General features: G+C 43.5%; 1 protein-coding gene across 5 annotated transcripts in view; it reads right to left on the reverse strand.

The window, feature by feature from the left end:
- TRPM3 (transient receptor potential cation channel subfamily M member 3) overlaps window positions 1-17,675 on the reverse strand; it is an 827,868-nt gene that overhangs the window by 37,713 nt on the left and 772,480 nt on the right. For all 5 annotated transcript variants that reach the window (XM_028089086.1, XM_028089085.1, XM_028089084.1 and 2 more), the window contains 2 exons: window positions 13,606-13,857; window positions 7,601-7,775 (listed from right to left, as the gene is read on the reverse strand). In XM_028089086.1, the coding sequence (XP_027944887.1) occupies window positions 7,601-7,775; window positions 13,606-13,857 (427 nt within the window). The remainder of the gene's footprint in view (window positions 1-7,600; window positions 7,776-13,605; window positions 13,858-17,675) is intronic.

The following is a 17,675-nucleotide window of genomic DNA, read 5'->3' on the forward strand; positions in this document are numbered from 1 at the left end:
CTGGGGTGGTTCCTCTTTAGAATCTGGTTGTTCGGCGTCACTACATGAAGGTTCCACTTTCATCCATTGAGAGTATCAGAACAATTTGTCTTCAACACAATCTTGGAAACCTGAGCAAAAGTTGCTCTAGACTGCCTATGAGGCCAAGCTGCCACTAGGCTAATTTGCGCCCTTATACTACCAGGGCTCTAGTCTTCAGCTGCCTCAAAACTCTAAATAGTTATTCCCACCCTACTTCTCTTACCTACCATCCTTGATTCCTACAGTGCAAGTTCCTCTGGTCAACTATCCTATGCTCCTGTCCTCAGGTGATGCTGGGCTCTCTGCCCACTGAATTTTCCCATCATTTCTCCCTTTCCTCCCTTGCCCTGGAGCCTTCTGGAACACCCTTGTCATTGAATACACACTCCTCTACTTTCTCAGACTTCTACAAGCCCAGTCCCCATTCTCTTGGCCTTAACCAAATCCCACTTTGCAGAAAGACACCCCTTCCCTGTAACCTTCTCAAATGAAAACTGCACATTCTTGTACATCCACCATTGTGGTTCTCATAAGTAATGTCTGCATTGTCACTGATGCTTTGCCTCTTCCGACCTGTTGCTTTTCACTCTGGTACAAAAAGCCCTTTCTCCTTTGAGTTTCAGGTAATTCTGATCAAAGTCTTTCTGTCCGCTCTCTCTCCTGTCACTACAGAAAACACTTCGACAGCTGCAGTGACAAACACAGAAGAACCTAGCTTCAAGATGCTTGACCTCAATTCCAGCATATCCTGGAATCCAGGATTCCTGGATTCTGGATCTTATCCTTCTGGACCTTATCATTCTCCTAAGTTGTTCTACCTCTGCACTCCGAATATCAGTTTATCATTCTCTGACCACAACATCTTGTCATCACACCTCTCGGGATCCTTAGTTCTCAAAGCACTTGGTGCTCAGGCCAGGACTCTTGTCCTTTGACTGTTCCTTCTTCCTCCGAGGCACTTACCAATATTATACCTTAATTTTCTTCTCCTTCCATCTCAGACCTCCTAATGCATAAATTTAAACTCCCCCCCCCCCCCCCCCCCCCCCCCGCAAGCATCAAAAGACCTAGTCTCCTTTCTGCCATACCGGCCCGCAGCAACGCCTCAATCTTGGATTAATCCAACTTTGTTGTTCTTGATCTGGGCTGCTGAGTCTTGACTGAGAAAACAAAAAACCCAGCTATGCAAACAGGTGGCCCTAAGCAATCCTTTGATGCGTACTTAGTGACTTTCCTGAGTGGTGATTACAAAACATTACTCTTTCTCCTTCGTTTCATTGATCTTCCTCCTGCCCTTGCCACCATCACAGGGACACAACACCTCTCTCTCTCTCTTCCCTAGTAAATGCTTTGCCTTGCTGCTCATTTACTCTTTTTACAAAAATTTTATTTTATTATGTTATGTTAGTCACCATACATTACATCATTAGTTTTTGATGTAGTGTCCCATGATTCATTGTTTGTGCATAACACCCAGTGCTCCACGCAGAACGTGCCCTCTTTAATACCCATCACCAGGCTGACCCATCCCCCCACCCCCTTCCCCTCTAGAACCCTCAGTTTGTTTCTCAGGGTCCATAGTCTCTCTCATGGTTCGTCTCCTCCTCTGATTTCCCCCGCTTCATTTTTCCCTTCCTACTATCTTCTATTTTTTTTTTAACATATAATGTATTATTTGTTTCAGAGGTACAGGTCTGTGATTCATCAGCTGCTCATTTACTCTTAAATCACTGCAGTTTGTTTTTGCATTCACTCCTGAAATGAAAATTCTCTGGCCAACATTACCGCTGACTTCCTAAAGGTCTAACTGAATGAACTTTTTTTTTTTGAACTTTTTCTAAATTTAGAGCTAATTGTAGTTCTTTCTTGCTTTTGATACTGTTGATTCCTCCATTCTACTGTTCTGCTCTGGCCTCTCTCTACTTGTGCTCTCTGGCAAGCTTACCCACTTGCGTGGCTTTAACTGGAATTATATTTTTGATCCCCAGATCTGTATCTCCAGGCCAGGTCTTTCTACTTAGCTCCAGAGATCCATGCACAAAATAGCCTCCTTTATGGTTTTCCTGGAATTCCCATGGGAACCTCAAACTCAATCTGACCCCAGCTGAATAAATCCACCTCTCCCCATAGTTCTTCCTCCTCGTTTCTCTATCTCACTAAATGACATCATTCTTTCAACTGAGCCAGAAACCTTAGAGCGACCTTCAACTTCTCCATCTCAAATCCTTTTCCACGTCCCCATTACCACCCTGTGCGCCATCTGACTTCTGCCCAGGTCCTTCTGATTTGATCTTCTTAAAGTCTCAGGCTGCCTATCTTCTCCATCCCAACCGCTATTGCATTAGCTAGTGCGCTCTCACCTCCCATCTTTATATTTTTGATTGAGAGCTCTGACTAAAACATGTCAGATCGTGGTACTACCTTGAACATGGAGCATAAGTCTTCCAAGATCTGTACTCCTGTCTCTCTCTTCAGACCCATGTGTCCCTGCTTCCTGCTTCCTGCCTCTCACCCTACAGTCAGCCATATTAAACTACCTGCTGGGTCTGGAACTGTCCATGCTGAGTCTCAGTTTGGAATGCCATTCTTCTCCTTTACACGCCCCTGCTCCCATCTGCCCAGCAAATCTCTGCTCATATTTCAGGCCTCAGCTCAACCTTCCCATTCTTTGCAAGTCTTCATCTGTTGTGCCCCTAAGAACCGATTACTTTTCTTTGGGGGCTCCACCTCCACATATCTATTGTCAATGTCAGTTTGCCTCTCTTGGACTGTAAACTTCCTCAAAGACAATATCTCTGACGTGTGCATCTCTTTACCTCGTGCCCAGCTCATAGTAGGATCAAAATAAATATCCGCTGAATGAAGAATGTATGGATTAAAATGGTGCCCAACCTATGAGCAAAGGCTAAATGAATATTGTGACAGTGAAACAAATGTTGATCACTATAGCATACTGAATCATCACAAAGGCTTGTCTGCAGATAGCTCTGCTGTTTGTAAACTCACTAAGTCTCAGTTTGCATTAGCAAACAAGTTGGGTGGGTATTCTCTAGAATGTAAGCTGACTTCCAGGGACAGAAAAAAGGGGGTGGTGCCTTCTGCTGGCTTGCTTCCTTAGCAATCTTCGAAAACAAAACCCAGCAAAAACAATTCCCCATTTCCCGAAAGTTGGCCCTGGCTCAAGTTTTTCTTTTCCAAAATACTTTCTTTGGTCAGGCAACACCGCCCACGCTATGGTTGTTAGGCATTAGTGTGCTCGGAATCCATTAGAGAAGGTCAGTCCTGAATACCAAACAGCTGCAGAGCCCCGAGTTTCCAGAACAGGAGTCTAAGGATCAAAAGGCATAACAATAACCATCTTCTCTGTTCATGCTGTTCTAAGCTTTGCCATAAGCAGGCATATTTTAGAGACCAGCCCTGAGCTATCCTAACTTCCACACGTGAAGTGAAGAACAAATAATTTGAGACAGAAAAGTAATACAAGGCAATGTTTTAGCTTTACATGTACATACAGGCTCCTTGTTTTCTGACAAAAACAGTGCTTTCGATCCAGTCAACATCACAGACACCTTAAGGGTACGAAAGAGCAAGGTTTTTGTTTGTTTGTCTTTTAAATAGCAAAACTTTTGTACTAAATAAAGAAATAAAATAGAGCAACACCAAACCAAATTGCAACAAAAGTAAGCCCTCTCACTCCAGATTACCTATTAATTTCAGATGGAAAGCCCTATAGGCAGTAAGGGGAAAAAAAAATTGACCCATGCATTAAGCAGATTGGATAGTTAACCTGGGCCAAGGGGAACGGCCAAATAATATTAAGTGGTTATGGTAGAAAGTAAGTTTTGGACATTCTGCTTTCCTATTAGTACCCAAACTTGTAAAAATACTCAGAGCAGCAGAAAGAAGGACTAAATTTAGACTCTGATTTAACGCATTCAAAAGCGTGATTCATTTTTCCCCTGTCCCGGTACAGCCTGGGTAAGCTGCGTGTATGACAGGCAACACAAGGATGCCCTGTGAATAAAGGGAAGTCTCATTCATTCAGAGGCTCAAGGAAGCTAGAGACACCCCATCTTCTCGGCCAACAAAGGTGTATATCTAGGTACCTCATCCACCATGGAACCACATTTCTCAACTGGAGAGAGGGCCTCTAATATTAGCTTTGCCCTGGCCTTGGCATGAGTGTGCTGGAAATTTATTCTGTTGCTCCTTTTCTCTAAATGTTTTTTTCCCCACTCAGGCTCCAGTTGGATCCTGACCAGCTCTCACATGCCATGCAACATGGGTCACCTTAATGAGACACTTAAAAGGATGTCATCATTTGGTAGCAATGCATTTAGCAAGCGGGGGCCCAAGTTACTGAACGGTAACCCATAGATTGGGCTGTAGAGGGTTGCTGTTATATATAACTTAAACATCAACCCAATGACAACAGCAAGGTCATTTCTCTTTAGTTCATCATGGTGCTAGGCAAAACATCCTGGCAGAGCAGACCATGACTGTCCCTTCCCAGTTTCATCATCCGCTGCTGCCAATCACGATCTTGCACTCACATCTGCTCCTGACACAAAGCAAACCTTTTAGCCTCTACAGACCCTTGAGCTCATGCCAGACTATCATTTGTGTTAATCTAACCTAGTTTAGAGGTGAACACCCCCTAAACTATTTTGTGATTTTACAGTGACTCCATTCTTTCTTATGTCTTTGGCTTTCAGTCTTTAAGCACATTTGGAAAGTAACCTCAGAAGCCTCATTCCAGCTTTTTTGGCCTTATTGAAAGTCTCTGGGTTTAGGACAAACTACAAGAAAAAAAAAAATGGGAGTATATATAAAAAAACCTGTCGTTCAGAAACACGGCCTCCCGGAAGTGAGGGCATTGTAGCTGCCCTCCCGTCTGAGGTGGAAGGCCGACGTTATTAACCCACCCCTTGGGCTCTGTTACACATCCACGTACCTTCATCCCAAGAAAGATTATTTCCCCAAACATGAAATGGGTTCAGCAGTTTTGCAGTTCAAAACAGGAAGAGTTAGATATGGAGCACGTGCATCACATTAGAAATGAGTTGCTCTGAGAAGGTGTGTGTGAATGAGCAGCCCCGAAGAGGCCCCCACAGGGCCACATCCACAGGATGGGACTGGCAGACCCTGGGCAGGGCCGCGGGTCCAGGTGGATATGAGATCCCATCAGCCTGAACACATGCTTCACAAACCAGCCTGGACACGGCACAGAAAAGAGGCAAGACACCGTAGGGCAGCGTCAATGATTTGTACCTTTCTCAAATAGCTTGGTTCTTGGGTCTCCCAGGCAATTCTGTGTGGCTAGGTGGGGCAGTCACCTAATGCCCCTTGGGCTTGTCCAGTGCCACAACATGAAAATCAAATTATCTCCAAGATAGGGATGGACGTTCAATGACCTTGGCCAAATGTAATGACAGATTTGGGGGCAGCCTCCTATACCCATTTGAGAAAGGACAAATGCTCTTTAGCACTCTAAACAGCAAACTGGCTGATTTAGCTTAGAACAGTGGCTACCATTGCAGCCAATTTCGGAAAGTCAAGAAGGAAGGTAAGTGGGGGAAGGGTGTCATGAAGGTTGCATCCATCCAAGGCTGGGTCAGTTCTATATTGAGATTTGGAGTAGAAATTTATTCTCACACACACAGAGCACCACAGATCTAATGAACAATAAGGGATATCTATTTTCATACTTCACTCACACAAAACACCTCTCTTCCATCTCTGGGGGTGGGGGTGGGGTTCCAGTTCTAAACTACAATCAGCCCTTCTTTTAGAATAACAATAATAAATCCTCTTATTCAGCCAGATGGTGGTGTCTGTTGCACTAGGTTGGGCTCATAGTACAACATCAATAAATGGCCACTTGTAGAGGGACAGACAGAATCCCATTTATAAAACACACCTACACTTCCTGCCTTCTCCCCTCCCAAAATGTTGCCCTGTCAAAACACCCATGGGGGCTTAATCTCATTTTGGGGAAGAAAGGAGAACTAAAAAAGGCAAAATAATGTACGTGGAAAGCAATTTCTTGGGGGGAAATAATACATTTAATCTCTGAGGAGAATGATCGTAGATGGGCTTTTAAGTTGTTTTGCCTTTAGGGACCGTTTGAAAGGAGGATCCCCGAAAGGTTTTCCCCAGGCCCTGAAAAGCTGTCTCGGGGAAGGCTGCACATTGCCAACCAAAGATCTTACAACCAGGAGATGGGGTTAAAATTCTTCCTCAGTGAGCTTGGCCAAGTCTCCTGAAATGAATATTTGTTCCAATTAGGTGTTCCAGAAAGACTTCTTGCCTCAGATGACTCAGTTTAAGAAAGGTAGTTGTTCAGAATCCATCACAGGAGGGAAAATGACATATTAATGTGTCCTGTTGCCAGTGTAAACATACTCCTCACAGGTCCAGAGGGCTCACGCTCTCTGGTGCTTGCTCCTTATTTCCTTGGTGTCAGTCCTACCTGGGGTTGGCTGGGGAGGAGGCGGGTCCTGACTGGTCTCTGCTGCTGTGCTTCACAAACTATACTGCCTGGTTATGTAACCCCGATCGATGACCACAGTCCAGGGCTCAGATGGCTGGCTTGTCAGCAAAAAAACATTTCAAAAATGTTAATTCGACAATGTTGGAGGGATGTTATTTCTAGAGCTAAACTCCTCGGGGAAAATGAGAAATAGCTGCTTTAGGGATTCAGCTCTTCCATACTGGAAGGTACTTCTTTCCTGATGCTTTCTTCCCAAATAACTTCCCAAAGCCTGGCGTGCCCTGACATTTGGTCCAAATAAAATGCTGGAGCAGACTCCTCGGATACAACTACCTCCAAACTCTGTATAAGAGGGTGTTTATTATGGAGATTTGGCATCTATTAGGGCACGAAACATTGGGGGCCTGCTGGTGCTTGCTCCTCACACTGAACCATTTCATGATATAGATACTTTTTTTTTTTTTTTTTTCTGGCGTTTACAGCAAGCAACTCAGTTTATAACCTAAGGCATTTTCCATACTTCCAGGCAATGAATACTAGCTTCTTTTGAGTCTCAACAGCACATAATTTAAGACAGTGGGAAAAGGAGCTGAAGAATAGTTTCCATTGCAAGGAAAACACCATGCAGATGTTTGCCCTCTTGAATTCTGATGGCAAAATAGAGAACTGTTTGTTTGTTCTGAAGTCAAACCCAAGGAATTTAGTTTTTACAGGCTGGGGGCTGGGGTAGGGTGGGGAGTAATGACATAGTATTTTAATAATATTGAAATATTCAACACATGGCCCTAGGATTTAGAATCCCCAAATAATTTAGATCTTTTTATATGGTTCTTTATCAAATTTGGGATGTCAGATATCGATTTGCGTCACAGAAAGGACATACCTACAGAAATACCTGAGGACTACTTTATGAAAATTGTATGTTCGCCTTCTGTAATTGTTTTCTTTCCTCCAAGATAGCCAGCTAGGAATCGGTCCTCTATCTTGAGCCATTTATTGAGAACAAACAAATGAACTCGGAAAAGACATGACCCAATTGAAGTTCAATACCTGACTTTGGTGTATGAGAATCATAAACTTGCTTACGGTCTATCTGGTCCGCAAACACTTCCCCATAAATCATCCAATAGGGCATGTAGAAGATGTTCTTGGCCAATTTCCAGGATGGCTCTTCATTGGGAAAGAGAATGGCTTGCCTGGCGACCCCAAAACTCATCAGTACCACCAGCATAATGATGACAAAGTACATCATGTCTATCATCTGGAAGGGTGGGGAAGCAGAGGGAGAAACAAAAGAAAATCCATATGACTGGATGTTCCTATGACACCAACATTGATGGAGACCTTTGAAGGAGGATCAGTTTTAATATTACTGCTAAGGGATATACAGATAGACAGCTGTATCCAAGTAAGAAAGAGAACACTTGGTCTATTGAAGCAATTTCCACAGAACTTTATCAGTAACTCAAAAATCATTTTTAAAAAAGCACACATAGAACGGAACCCCCTCATTTTTCATTGTTGTCTGGGCCACCTAGTCAAGAATAGGCATGGGAGTCACATGAAGCTCGGGTCTCGCTACGAATCTGGTACTAACTTTGTCTCTGTTCCTGGGAAGGGCAAATGTCCTCCTTGGGTCTCTTTCTTCTTAGCAAAATTGAAATTGGGATAATTGAACTATTTCAAGAACTATCGCAATGCTGTAAATTCCCTAAGTTGGAAAGGCTAATGAAGAGTTGGAACGCTCAAGAAAATAATAATTTGCAAACAAAGCTAGGACAACCCAAATATCCATCATATACCTTCTTAGTCTTGTGGTACCACCTCATCGTCCAGTGTTCTACCACAAACCAGTCCCTCAGAGAACCATTCTTTCTGTATTTAATTCTCTTGTAGCATATCCTATCAGTTATGGATGGATGGTGTTTTTGTAGGCAATAGAATCAGGTTGTCTAATGGCCCATTTCTGTGTCTGCTGTTGAAATGTTGGGTTTTCATCTTGACATGTTTATAACATTCTCTTGACTGCATTTGAGCACAATGTTCCTCTTGATTCCTTTCTTTTTTGCTTGTTTTCATGATACATATTATCTGGGATCTGTTTCTCATATGCCAAATTACTTTCCTTTTATCACCAAAAATAGATGGGGATGTAATAACTATTATTTTGCCTGGCCAGAACCCATTGCCTCCTTCTTTTAGAAGCAGTTCCCACCCATTTTGGCCACAAAGATAGGTATCTTTTCCAGGCTAGGTTAATCATGGTACCTCACCCTCTGGCAACAGTGATAGGAGATAGGCATGTGACATAGACAAGCCAATCAGAATCCTTTCTTTGGATTTTTTTTCAACTGAAGCTGGGACAGAGAAGCTCCCTTTCTTTTTCTGTAACAATATGAATTCAGAGTGTCTGAGGCTGAGGCTCCCACTAGTGAAACTGATGAGGAGTGAATGAAGCAGATATTCCAGACAGAGAGAGAGTATGTCCTGACAGTGGTTGAGGGCCTGACTGCAATAGCCCTTAAGGGCGGTTTCATTTTGCCCTTCTAGAAGTCAGTATATCCCTCCTATGCTTAAGCTAGTTGGAGATTGGCTTCTATCCCTCATATCAAACCATCTAATACAAAAGATGACCTTCTCTTGGATATCAAACTTCCTGAAGGGATACCCCTTCACAAAGAAACACTAATGATAATTTTATCAATGATAATAAAGGCTTTAAATTTGCTTTAAAATTTTATTTTAAAAGAATATATGCCATGGTGCCTGTTATTAGAATTAAAACACCAGAGCCTTCCTGTTTGCCCGAGGACACTGGGGGCTCAATATATTTTAAGTCAATTAATCAACCGTCAAGGCAACTTCCAAACCCAGCTGTCAAGTATCGTCTGACCTTGAGACTCAAGAGGAATCTCTCAAAACTTGACGTTCATTCATATTTGTTCACTGTTCTTAAAAATATATGCTACTTAATTGGTTATTCCTTTCACAGCATAGCGGCCTCAGAACTCTCTTAAAAGTGAATAAGCCAGCTGTGTTGAAACAGTTTTATAGGAAACATAGGCCTGTTGCTCATCCTCTATTTTGTAAAATTCTTTCATCCTTTATTTACAGAAAGTTTTATCAATGAAAAAACACTAATGGGTCCTTCATGTTGTGTATTTGGATTGATTCAAATGTGGGTGGGAAGAGGAAGGTATGTACTCATGAAATTTAGGAGCCACTCTGACCCAAGCAAACTGCCAGTACACACAGCAACTGCTCTAATTTAGTTTCTCAGGGCTGTTTTCGTTCAGATTGAGTCAGCTATCTACCCAAGGGGCCAAAACAACCAAAGACAAGAAAGATTCTTCCCGGGGCGCCTGGGTGGCTCAGTCGTTAAGTGTCTGCCTTCGGCTCAGGTCATGATCTCAAGGTCCTGGGATCAAGCCCCACATCCCTGCTCAGCGGGAAGCCTGCTTCTCCCTCTCCCACTCCCCCTGCTTGTGTTTCCTCCCTCACTGTCTCTCTGTAAAATAAATAAATAAAATCTTAAAAAAAAAAAAAAGATTCTTCCCACTCAACTTCATAGATTTCAAAAAAGTCTTCCACACAAATACTAAAATCTGCTAGCGTGCAGAAATAGAACATTATTAGTAAAAACTAGGGCTGGGGACCTCTGTTTTTATAGCTAAGTCATCCAGTTGGTTCAATATGAAGAGAGCTGATTCTGTCTCACTCTTGTAAACCCATTGGTTGCATCCTGTACAGGTGTTAGACCACCTGAGTTTTCATCTTGACTCTGCTAGTAAAAATAGCTTAGGTGGTCATGTGCAAGTTACTTAATCCTGTTTTTTTTTTTCTTCTTCATTTTCAAAATGGGGATAATAAAGACAATAACAATGCATATTAATTTTGTAAGGATTAAATGCGGTAATACGTGAAGCAATGTGGGTAGACCTCTGTAAATGTTAATGTATTGTTATTTTTAGCATTGGATGGTCAGCCTATGAAGTCAGACCCATACAAGCTGGAATCCTGCCTTTGTTCTTTGCCCAGTTTCAGTTTATTCAATTGCCAAATGAAGATACTAAAAGCCATTTCATGGGGTTGTAGTGATGATGACATGTCTGACATGCTGTTTGGCACAGAGTAAATGATAGCTATTATTATTGTTGTTTTTATTCTGCATTATATAAGTGAGCTTAGTACTAGGCATTGCATTGAGTACTAGGAATTGCATTGAGAAGTGAAATATAGAGGAAAGGGGTCAGGATTCCAGTAACTGATCCTGAATTTCACGATCATTTGGAATCCTAGTGGATCAATATTGTGCCCAGGTATCTTAGGAGCTGTCTGTCTATCCCTTACCACAGGACACAGTGGGTTACTTGGCTGTTTAGTACCGAATAGGAACTCTCTAATGTTGCGGGGCTTTCAGAATAATCACATCTGGGCATATTTTGTTAAGTTTCCCGCCTGGCAGTCCATCTGGCTCATTGATAAATTCTATAGGCATATTTTACCTACCTTCTGGATCAGTACTCAATTATTGAACTAAGTATCTTAAAAGCTCCATGAAAGAGAACAAAGCCACCAAACACACTCATTTTCTACTTATTCTTGACTGATAAGTGAAGTCATTCATAAGTTGGAAGGTAGAGAAAATGCAGTACATCTCTCTTGCTCACTCCATAGTAAGGTTTCATTCAAGTCAAAACTGGGGATAATTATGCCATTATTAAAATGATAGACGGGGATTTTACAATAAGCTTGCTGTTTTAGTGTGACTTTAGATATTTCCAGTATTTCAATGCCACCCAACCTTTTTAAAGTAATATATTTGGCTGGCTTGAGACTTCAGATCTTATTTATTGAAACAAAACAAGGCAACCAATCAATTAGAAAAAACAAGCCATCACATTATGTAATTGTCTACTGTGGTGATTCTCAACAGAGAGCAATTGCGTCCTCAAGGGACATATGGAAACGTCTGGAGATGTTTTTGTTGTGGTGAGAGTGTGTGAGTGTGTGTGTGTGTGTGTGTGTGTGCGTGCATCTACCCTACTGGCATTAGTGGGTAGAAGTCAGTGATGCTGTTAAATATCCTATGATGAATAGGATGGCCCCCACAATAAAGAATTACCTAATCTGAAATATCAGTAGGGTCCAGGTTGAGAAAACTTAGCCTAATTTTGCAGCTGTTATAATTCTTCACTTTCATTGGTTTCATTTGAAAATACATTTGAGAATCTCATGGAAGCTTGTCCTAACTGTCCAGGAAATTCATACGCTCATGTATTTTTTATATATAAATTGGGTGGAGGGTCCACGAATCCTTTCTCCTAAATCTCTCCCAAAGACTCTAAGTTGAAAGTCTCTGCTTTTAGACATCTAAATCTTTACCACAATCTCAAATTCATTACTAAAACACAGAGATTATTTAACAGGCTGTGCAACAGAGTAAGATACACTTTTTTTTTTTTTTTTTTTTATCTAGTCAAAAATCCCAATCGAACTGGGATTCGGTTTTGGGTAAATAATTCAGGCTTGTTGAATTCAAATTTTCCTCTCTAGACTGGGCTTGGTGATATTTCCCTTAAGCAATACTGGTGTTATAAATCTCAAGCTCTTCTTAACAAAATGGTTAAGAAGAGAGCAGACTAGGGGCACCTGGGTGGCTCAGTCATTAAGCATCTGCCTTTGGCTCAGGTCATGATCCCAGGGTCCTGGGATCAAGCCCTGCATCAGGCTCCCTGCTCCGCGGGAAGCCTGCTTCTCCCTCCCCGACTCCCCCTGCTTGTGTTCCCTCTCTCATTGTGTCTCTCTCTGTCAAATAAATAAATAAAATCTTTAAAAAAAAAAAAAAAAAGAAGGGAGCAGACTAACCAGGCTCACCAATCCCCCCAACCTTTTTTTATTACACTTTAACAAACATAAAACTGTTGGAACATAAATATATAAATCTAACAGATGCCATTTATTAACTACCTACTATGAGCCTACTATTAGCTATTTAGCATGTTATTTCTAATCATCACAACAACCTTGCAAGATACAACCTTGCATTTATTATAATTACTTTAAATGAGTAAACTGAGTCTTAAAAGGGTTAAATAAATTGCTCAAGGTCTCACAACCCCTTCCTTTTGGACTCAAATTCTCCTCTTGGCATGTGTTTGTCAGTGCTTTTGTAGGAAGAGTCTTGGTTATTTAAGATTCATTTCAGTAGAGTTATAGATGCACATACACACTAATAATAATAACAACAAATATTGATTTGCTGACCTAAAGGTCAGCAGCGATGATGTATATAGTAAAACTTGACTGAGAATGATAAAGGACATCTATTGACTAATGGTTCGTTTTCAACAGCTCACAACTAGAAGTGGAGTGGAGGTTATTAGCACAGAGGTTTTTCAGTAAGAGTTACCATGGTAGGAGGGAGGTATTTGGTTTTTCCACATATGCCCTGTGAAGATGAAGTAAGGGACACTTACTCAAATTCAACCTAGCTCAACTCAGCTAAAGTAGATTATGTTTTCTTTCCTTTGTGTAGGGAAAGGCATTTTTCAAGCACTTTATTAAAAAAAAAAAAAGAAGGAGGAGAAATGTTACAAATCGAAAAATCTGTTAAAAATTTGGAGTGACACCCACTCCTCCTCCAAGATCCAGCTCAAATGTAACCTCCATGGGAAGCCTTCCCTGACCTACACTGTTTTTTCTATGCTCCTTTATACTTTATATGCATCTCTATCACAGCATTCTCCCACCGTATGGTAATTACTTCTCTTTCTCTCATCTCTGATCTCATGGAATGAGCTCCTTTATATACCCAACTCCTACTCCAATGCTTAGCACAAAATAGATGATCTGTGATTGTTCTTCAGTAAGTAAACGGGTGAGTGATGGTTGATTTTCCAGTGAGTGATGGTTGATTTTCCAGTGATGTATATAGATGTAGTCAAACTCCCAATCAAAAGGAATGAAAAAAAAAAAATAAAGCACCCCCAGGGCCATCTCAGTAGGCCCAAATGAATTTTTTTCCTCTTTCTGTTATTGCCACTCCTCCTCTACAAATTTATAACATGGAATCAGAGGACCCTGCTTACCATTTTTCCAATCATCATTACATATGGGCCCAGATACTTGTTCACGCCGAAGATGTCTAGTAGACGGATGTACCAGTAAATGATGTTCACACAATAGATGACCCTCCCATCACTCCTGAAGGGCTGGTCTTGGAGACGAAGGATCATTCCGACAGAGAACAAAAGGATGGCTATTAGGTCTGTGACATTCCAGTATTCCTGCAGCCACACCTTCACTTTCTGTAGCAACTTCCCTGGTTCTGACATCAGAATCTAAAAGGCAGGAAAGAAAGGGGCTTAGGTCTGATTTCAGTCTATGTTTTCAGTCCAGTTGGAAAATGCCCGGTCTGTTAGTTGACACCAGTAGCTTGTTTCGTTTACCTGGGTCTACTTGAATACGTGCATGCTATGAATATACAAGTGAGCTAAACTTAGGCCACGTAGATACAAACATTCCAGAGGCAAATATAAGCAAGAAGTTTGCTCCTTTGGGTTGCCTTACCATTCTAAGACACGCATTAGGGTTTTGCTATAAAATTACTGCTCCTAATACACTGTAAATCTCTTAAATTCTCCTCCATCTCGGTGCAACCATATTGAGTTCCTCAGATCCCCAGGGAGGACTACTTCAGTCTTCTCTTCACATCCAGAGAATTGCATCAATATCACCTCTATTTCTAAATACAATCTGATCCAACCACTTCTCACCACTACCCACTGCTGCCACTCTATTCTAAGTCCTATCACGTCAACCAGATGATTGCAACATCTTCTAACTAGTATCGTTGCCACCACTGTTGCACACCCTTCCTCAATCCATTCTCTGAGCAGCACACAGAATGATCTTTAAAAACTGAAGCCATGATCTGTGTGGTGATTACCCAGTTGTACAGGTAGACAGAAACTCATCAAGCTGGACTCTTATGAGTTGTTCATTTTCTTACAGGTAAATTATGCCACATCTAAAAAAGCAAGAGACTTGAGAGATGCATGAGCAACAATAACAACAACAAAAACTAAAGCAAATTGTGGTAAGTGAATATTTACATCGTCCAATGGCTTCTGATACAAATAGAGAAAGATCCAAACACCTTCCTGTGTCCTCATTTCCCATCCCACCATATTCTTGCCATTCCACACCTGCAGACACAGTGGTGTGCTCTTCAGCATAACAAGTCCATTCTATGCTCAGGGTATCTGCACTTGTTCCTTTTCTTGGGCATTTTCTTCTCCCAGATTTTTACATGTTTGGCTCCGCCTCATCCTCAAGATCTCTGCTCTAATGTCCCCTTCTCAGGAAGACCGTCTTTGACTAGCCTACCTGCAGGGGCCTCCCCATCCCCAAGTCAGCCACTAATATATCACCCTTATGTTTTGAAGATTTTATCACTATATGAAATCAACCTCTGTACGCACGTAAATATGTTGTATGTATCTGTCTACCTAATTATCATCTCCACTAGACTGTAAACTCTGAGGACAGACCCTTCGTTCCCCAGGGCCTGTGACATCATAGATTCTCAATAAATGTTTGTTGACTGACTGCTACATAGACACCTACCTCACAGCAAATCTCCTCTCCCTCCTCTATCATCAGCTGCTGGGTGGGGCTCTGACTGACCTTAAATCTAGAGGGGCTTTTCTGCTGCCACACATAGGCTCTATGAAGTGCACAGTTGGATGGTGGGAGTTACCACCCGTCCCACAGCACAGCTTGCTGGGTGGATGTGACGAGCCAGGAAGGCTATGAGGGAGGCCTAGTGAGACTGTATAGCTGGGCTACCTTCACGAATCCTCTGTTTACCCTGAGACTTCCGTCCCTTCGAGCCATCACCAGCCCCCCTTTCCCAGCCCAGGACCTCCTCTCAAAGGAGAGGAAAGCAAAGACAGGGGGCAGGTCTAATCTGCAGCTATTTGAATCCTCGTGTCACCTTTCCTGGCTTACCTTAGCCTGAAATATTAAGGAAGGGAGGTCTTAGGACGAGGGGTTGGAGTGCTGCCCAAGAGACGAGAGCCAGCTGGTAGCCTCATGCTTCCTCCTCTGCAGTGCTGTATTCCTAAACCCTAGCCCAGGGTTTCTTCGACTTCAGCATGCATCAGAATCACCTGGAGGGCTGGCGAAAGCACAGATGGCTGCGCCCTACGCCTGGAGAGTCTGCTTCGGTGTGCCTGGTGTGGGGCTCAAGAGTTTACATTTCTAACAAGTTCCCAGGTAAAGCTGGTGACAACAGGTTGAGGGCCACTGTCCTACCCGTCAGGGATTCCCGCACCTGCTGTCGTCCTGGTGGCTTCTCACCGGGCTCCATCTTAAGGAGGAAAAACTCCGTGTGTGTGGGCAAAGGGGGGATGGGAAATGACTTGGGAGTTTTTCTAACCCTGAGTCCACACTTTCCTACACCTAACGGGTCAACACAGAGGTTGACAGCTTCATTTTTTAACCGGCACAAATATCTTTGTGAAATCTCAACGTAAACAAAAGAGATGAGGGCTGAGCGGCTGCAGGGAAGCAGAAGCACAGAGACCCCAGCGCTAAAACTTCTCCAACAGGCCCTGAGGGGGCGTGGCCGGCGGGAGGGGGCGTGGCCGGCGGGCCGCAGCCCCGCCGCGCCCTCGCGGGGTTGCTGGGAGGAGGGTCCGGGAGGGACGACGTCCGCCCACGCGAGCCGTAAACAGTTCCGGGCCCTTGGGGGATCCCCGAGGCTTGTTTTGGTGACTGCGCGCAGAAGTATGTGGTGCTGGGCATGGGAGGGCCGCGTGTGAAACCACAAAGCCCTACTTGTATATGGGAAGGCCGGGAAACCTACAGACTTTTCCACGTTTCCAGGATCTTGCATGCCCGCACGCTGCGGGAGGCGCGGAGGCGGGACCTGTGGGGTCCTCAGCCTCGGGGCCGTGGAGCATCTCGGATGGGTCCAGGGACGTCGGGCGTGGGCGGCCGCCTCGCCAGGCCGAGGAGGAACAGGTCGGACAGGAAGGTGGTCAGCGCCTTCCTGCTCGGCCTCCTCGGAAGCCGGGACTCTTGGGCTGACCCCCTGCTGACCCGAGCCTGCAGAGCTCTGCCCTGCCCACTGTTACATGCCGCCTCAGGAGAAATGGATATCCAGGCCGGGAGGTGCCTGGCAGCCCGCCTCCTTGGCAGCCTCTTCCAGAACAGTCCGTGGAGTACAGACTGCTCCCTGTCTTCTTCCAGTCTGGTCCCTGGAGGGATTCCAGTCTCCCTGCCCAAGTCTTTTCCCTTTTCTGCTTATCATGGGGGAAGGAACATGCATCAGGGCGTTAAACCGCGGGAGAGGAGCTCCTACTGAGCAGCGCAGAGCCCTTAGCGGTAGCAGGCCTCAGTTCTCAAGAGAGCGACGCAAAGACCACAGCAAATTTATTACAGTTGTTCAGTTCACAAACGGGAAGTCCACAGCCCTGGTCAGGAAGTAGAAGGCACTGTGAATAGGAAGACCTAAGAGTAGACCGTCAAGTGGAACAAGGCCAGGCAAGGCATCATCCATTAAAAAAAAAAAAAAAAATCCAGTCTCATAGAATGGGACTAGTGTACACCTCCAAACTCTCAGGATGGGGGCATGCCGATTAGAATTTAAGTATCCCCAAAGCAGTTTAAAAAACCCAAAAGAAGGGCTCTAAAATATATTTAAGAGATTTTTTTTTGGGGGGGTGATTCCCCCTATGATGGCATCTTATAGATACTGCATCCCTTTTTTCTGGAAGAGAACATTCGAGAGCTATAACCTAAGATACTGAGGGTCTTTTCACCTGTCTTGGTAATGAAGGCAAGAGTGAATTTATGAATTTGTAGGAATCCTTTTTTTCTGTGGACCGTGATATACTTTCCCACTCACTGTAGTATAATGAGTAGGATTGTTCCAGAGCTCCTGAGGGTGCAGTGGACTTGACGGAGAGTAATTCTTCCAGAAAAGACCTTGCCTGCTGACTGTAGTTCCAGGGGGAGATTCAAAAGAAGCATCACACAGCACATCCCTCCAGCCTAGGGAGTGGGAGTTTGTGGGGCACGTTGAGCAGGGTTGCAGAGCCCCCTGGCGGACCATTGCTTGAGCACATTCATTTTAGCAGCTCACATTCTG

Source organism: Eumetopias jubatus, unplaced genomic scaffold (assembly GCF_037043125.1).
Source record: "Eumetopias jubatus isolate StellerSeaLion01/CBP00866 unplaced genomic scaffold, mEumJub1_p1.0 scaffold_15, whole genome shotgun sequence".
Lineage (NCBI taxonomy): Eukaryota > Metazoa > Chordata > Mammalia > Carnivora > Otariidae > Eumetopias > Eumetopias jubatus.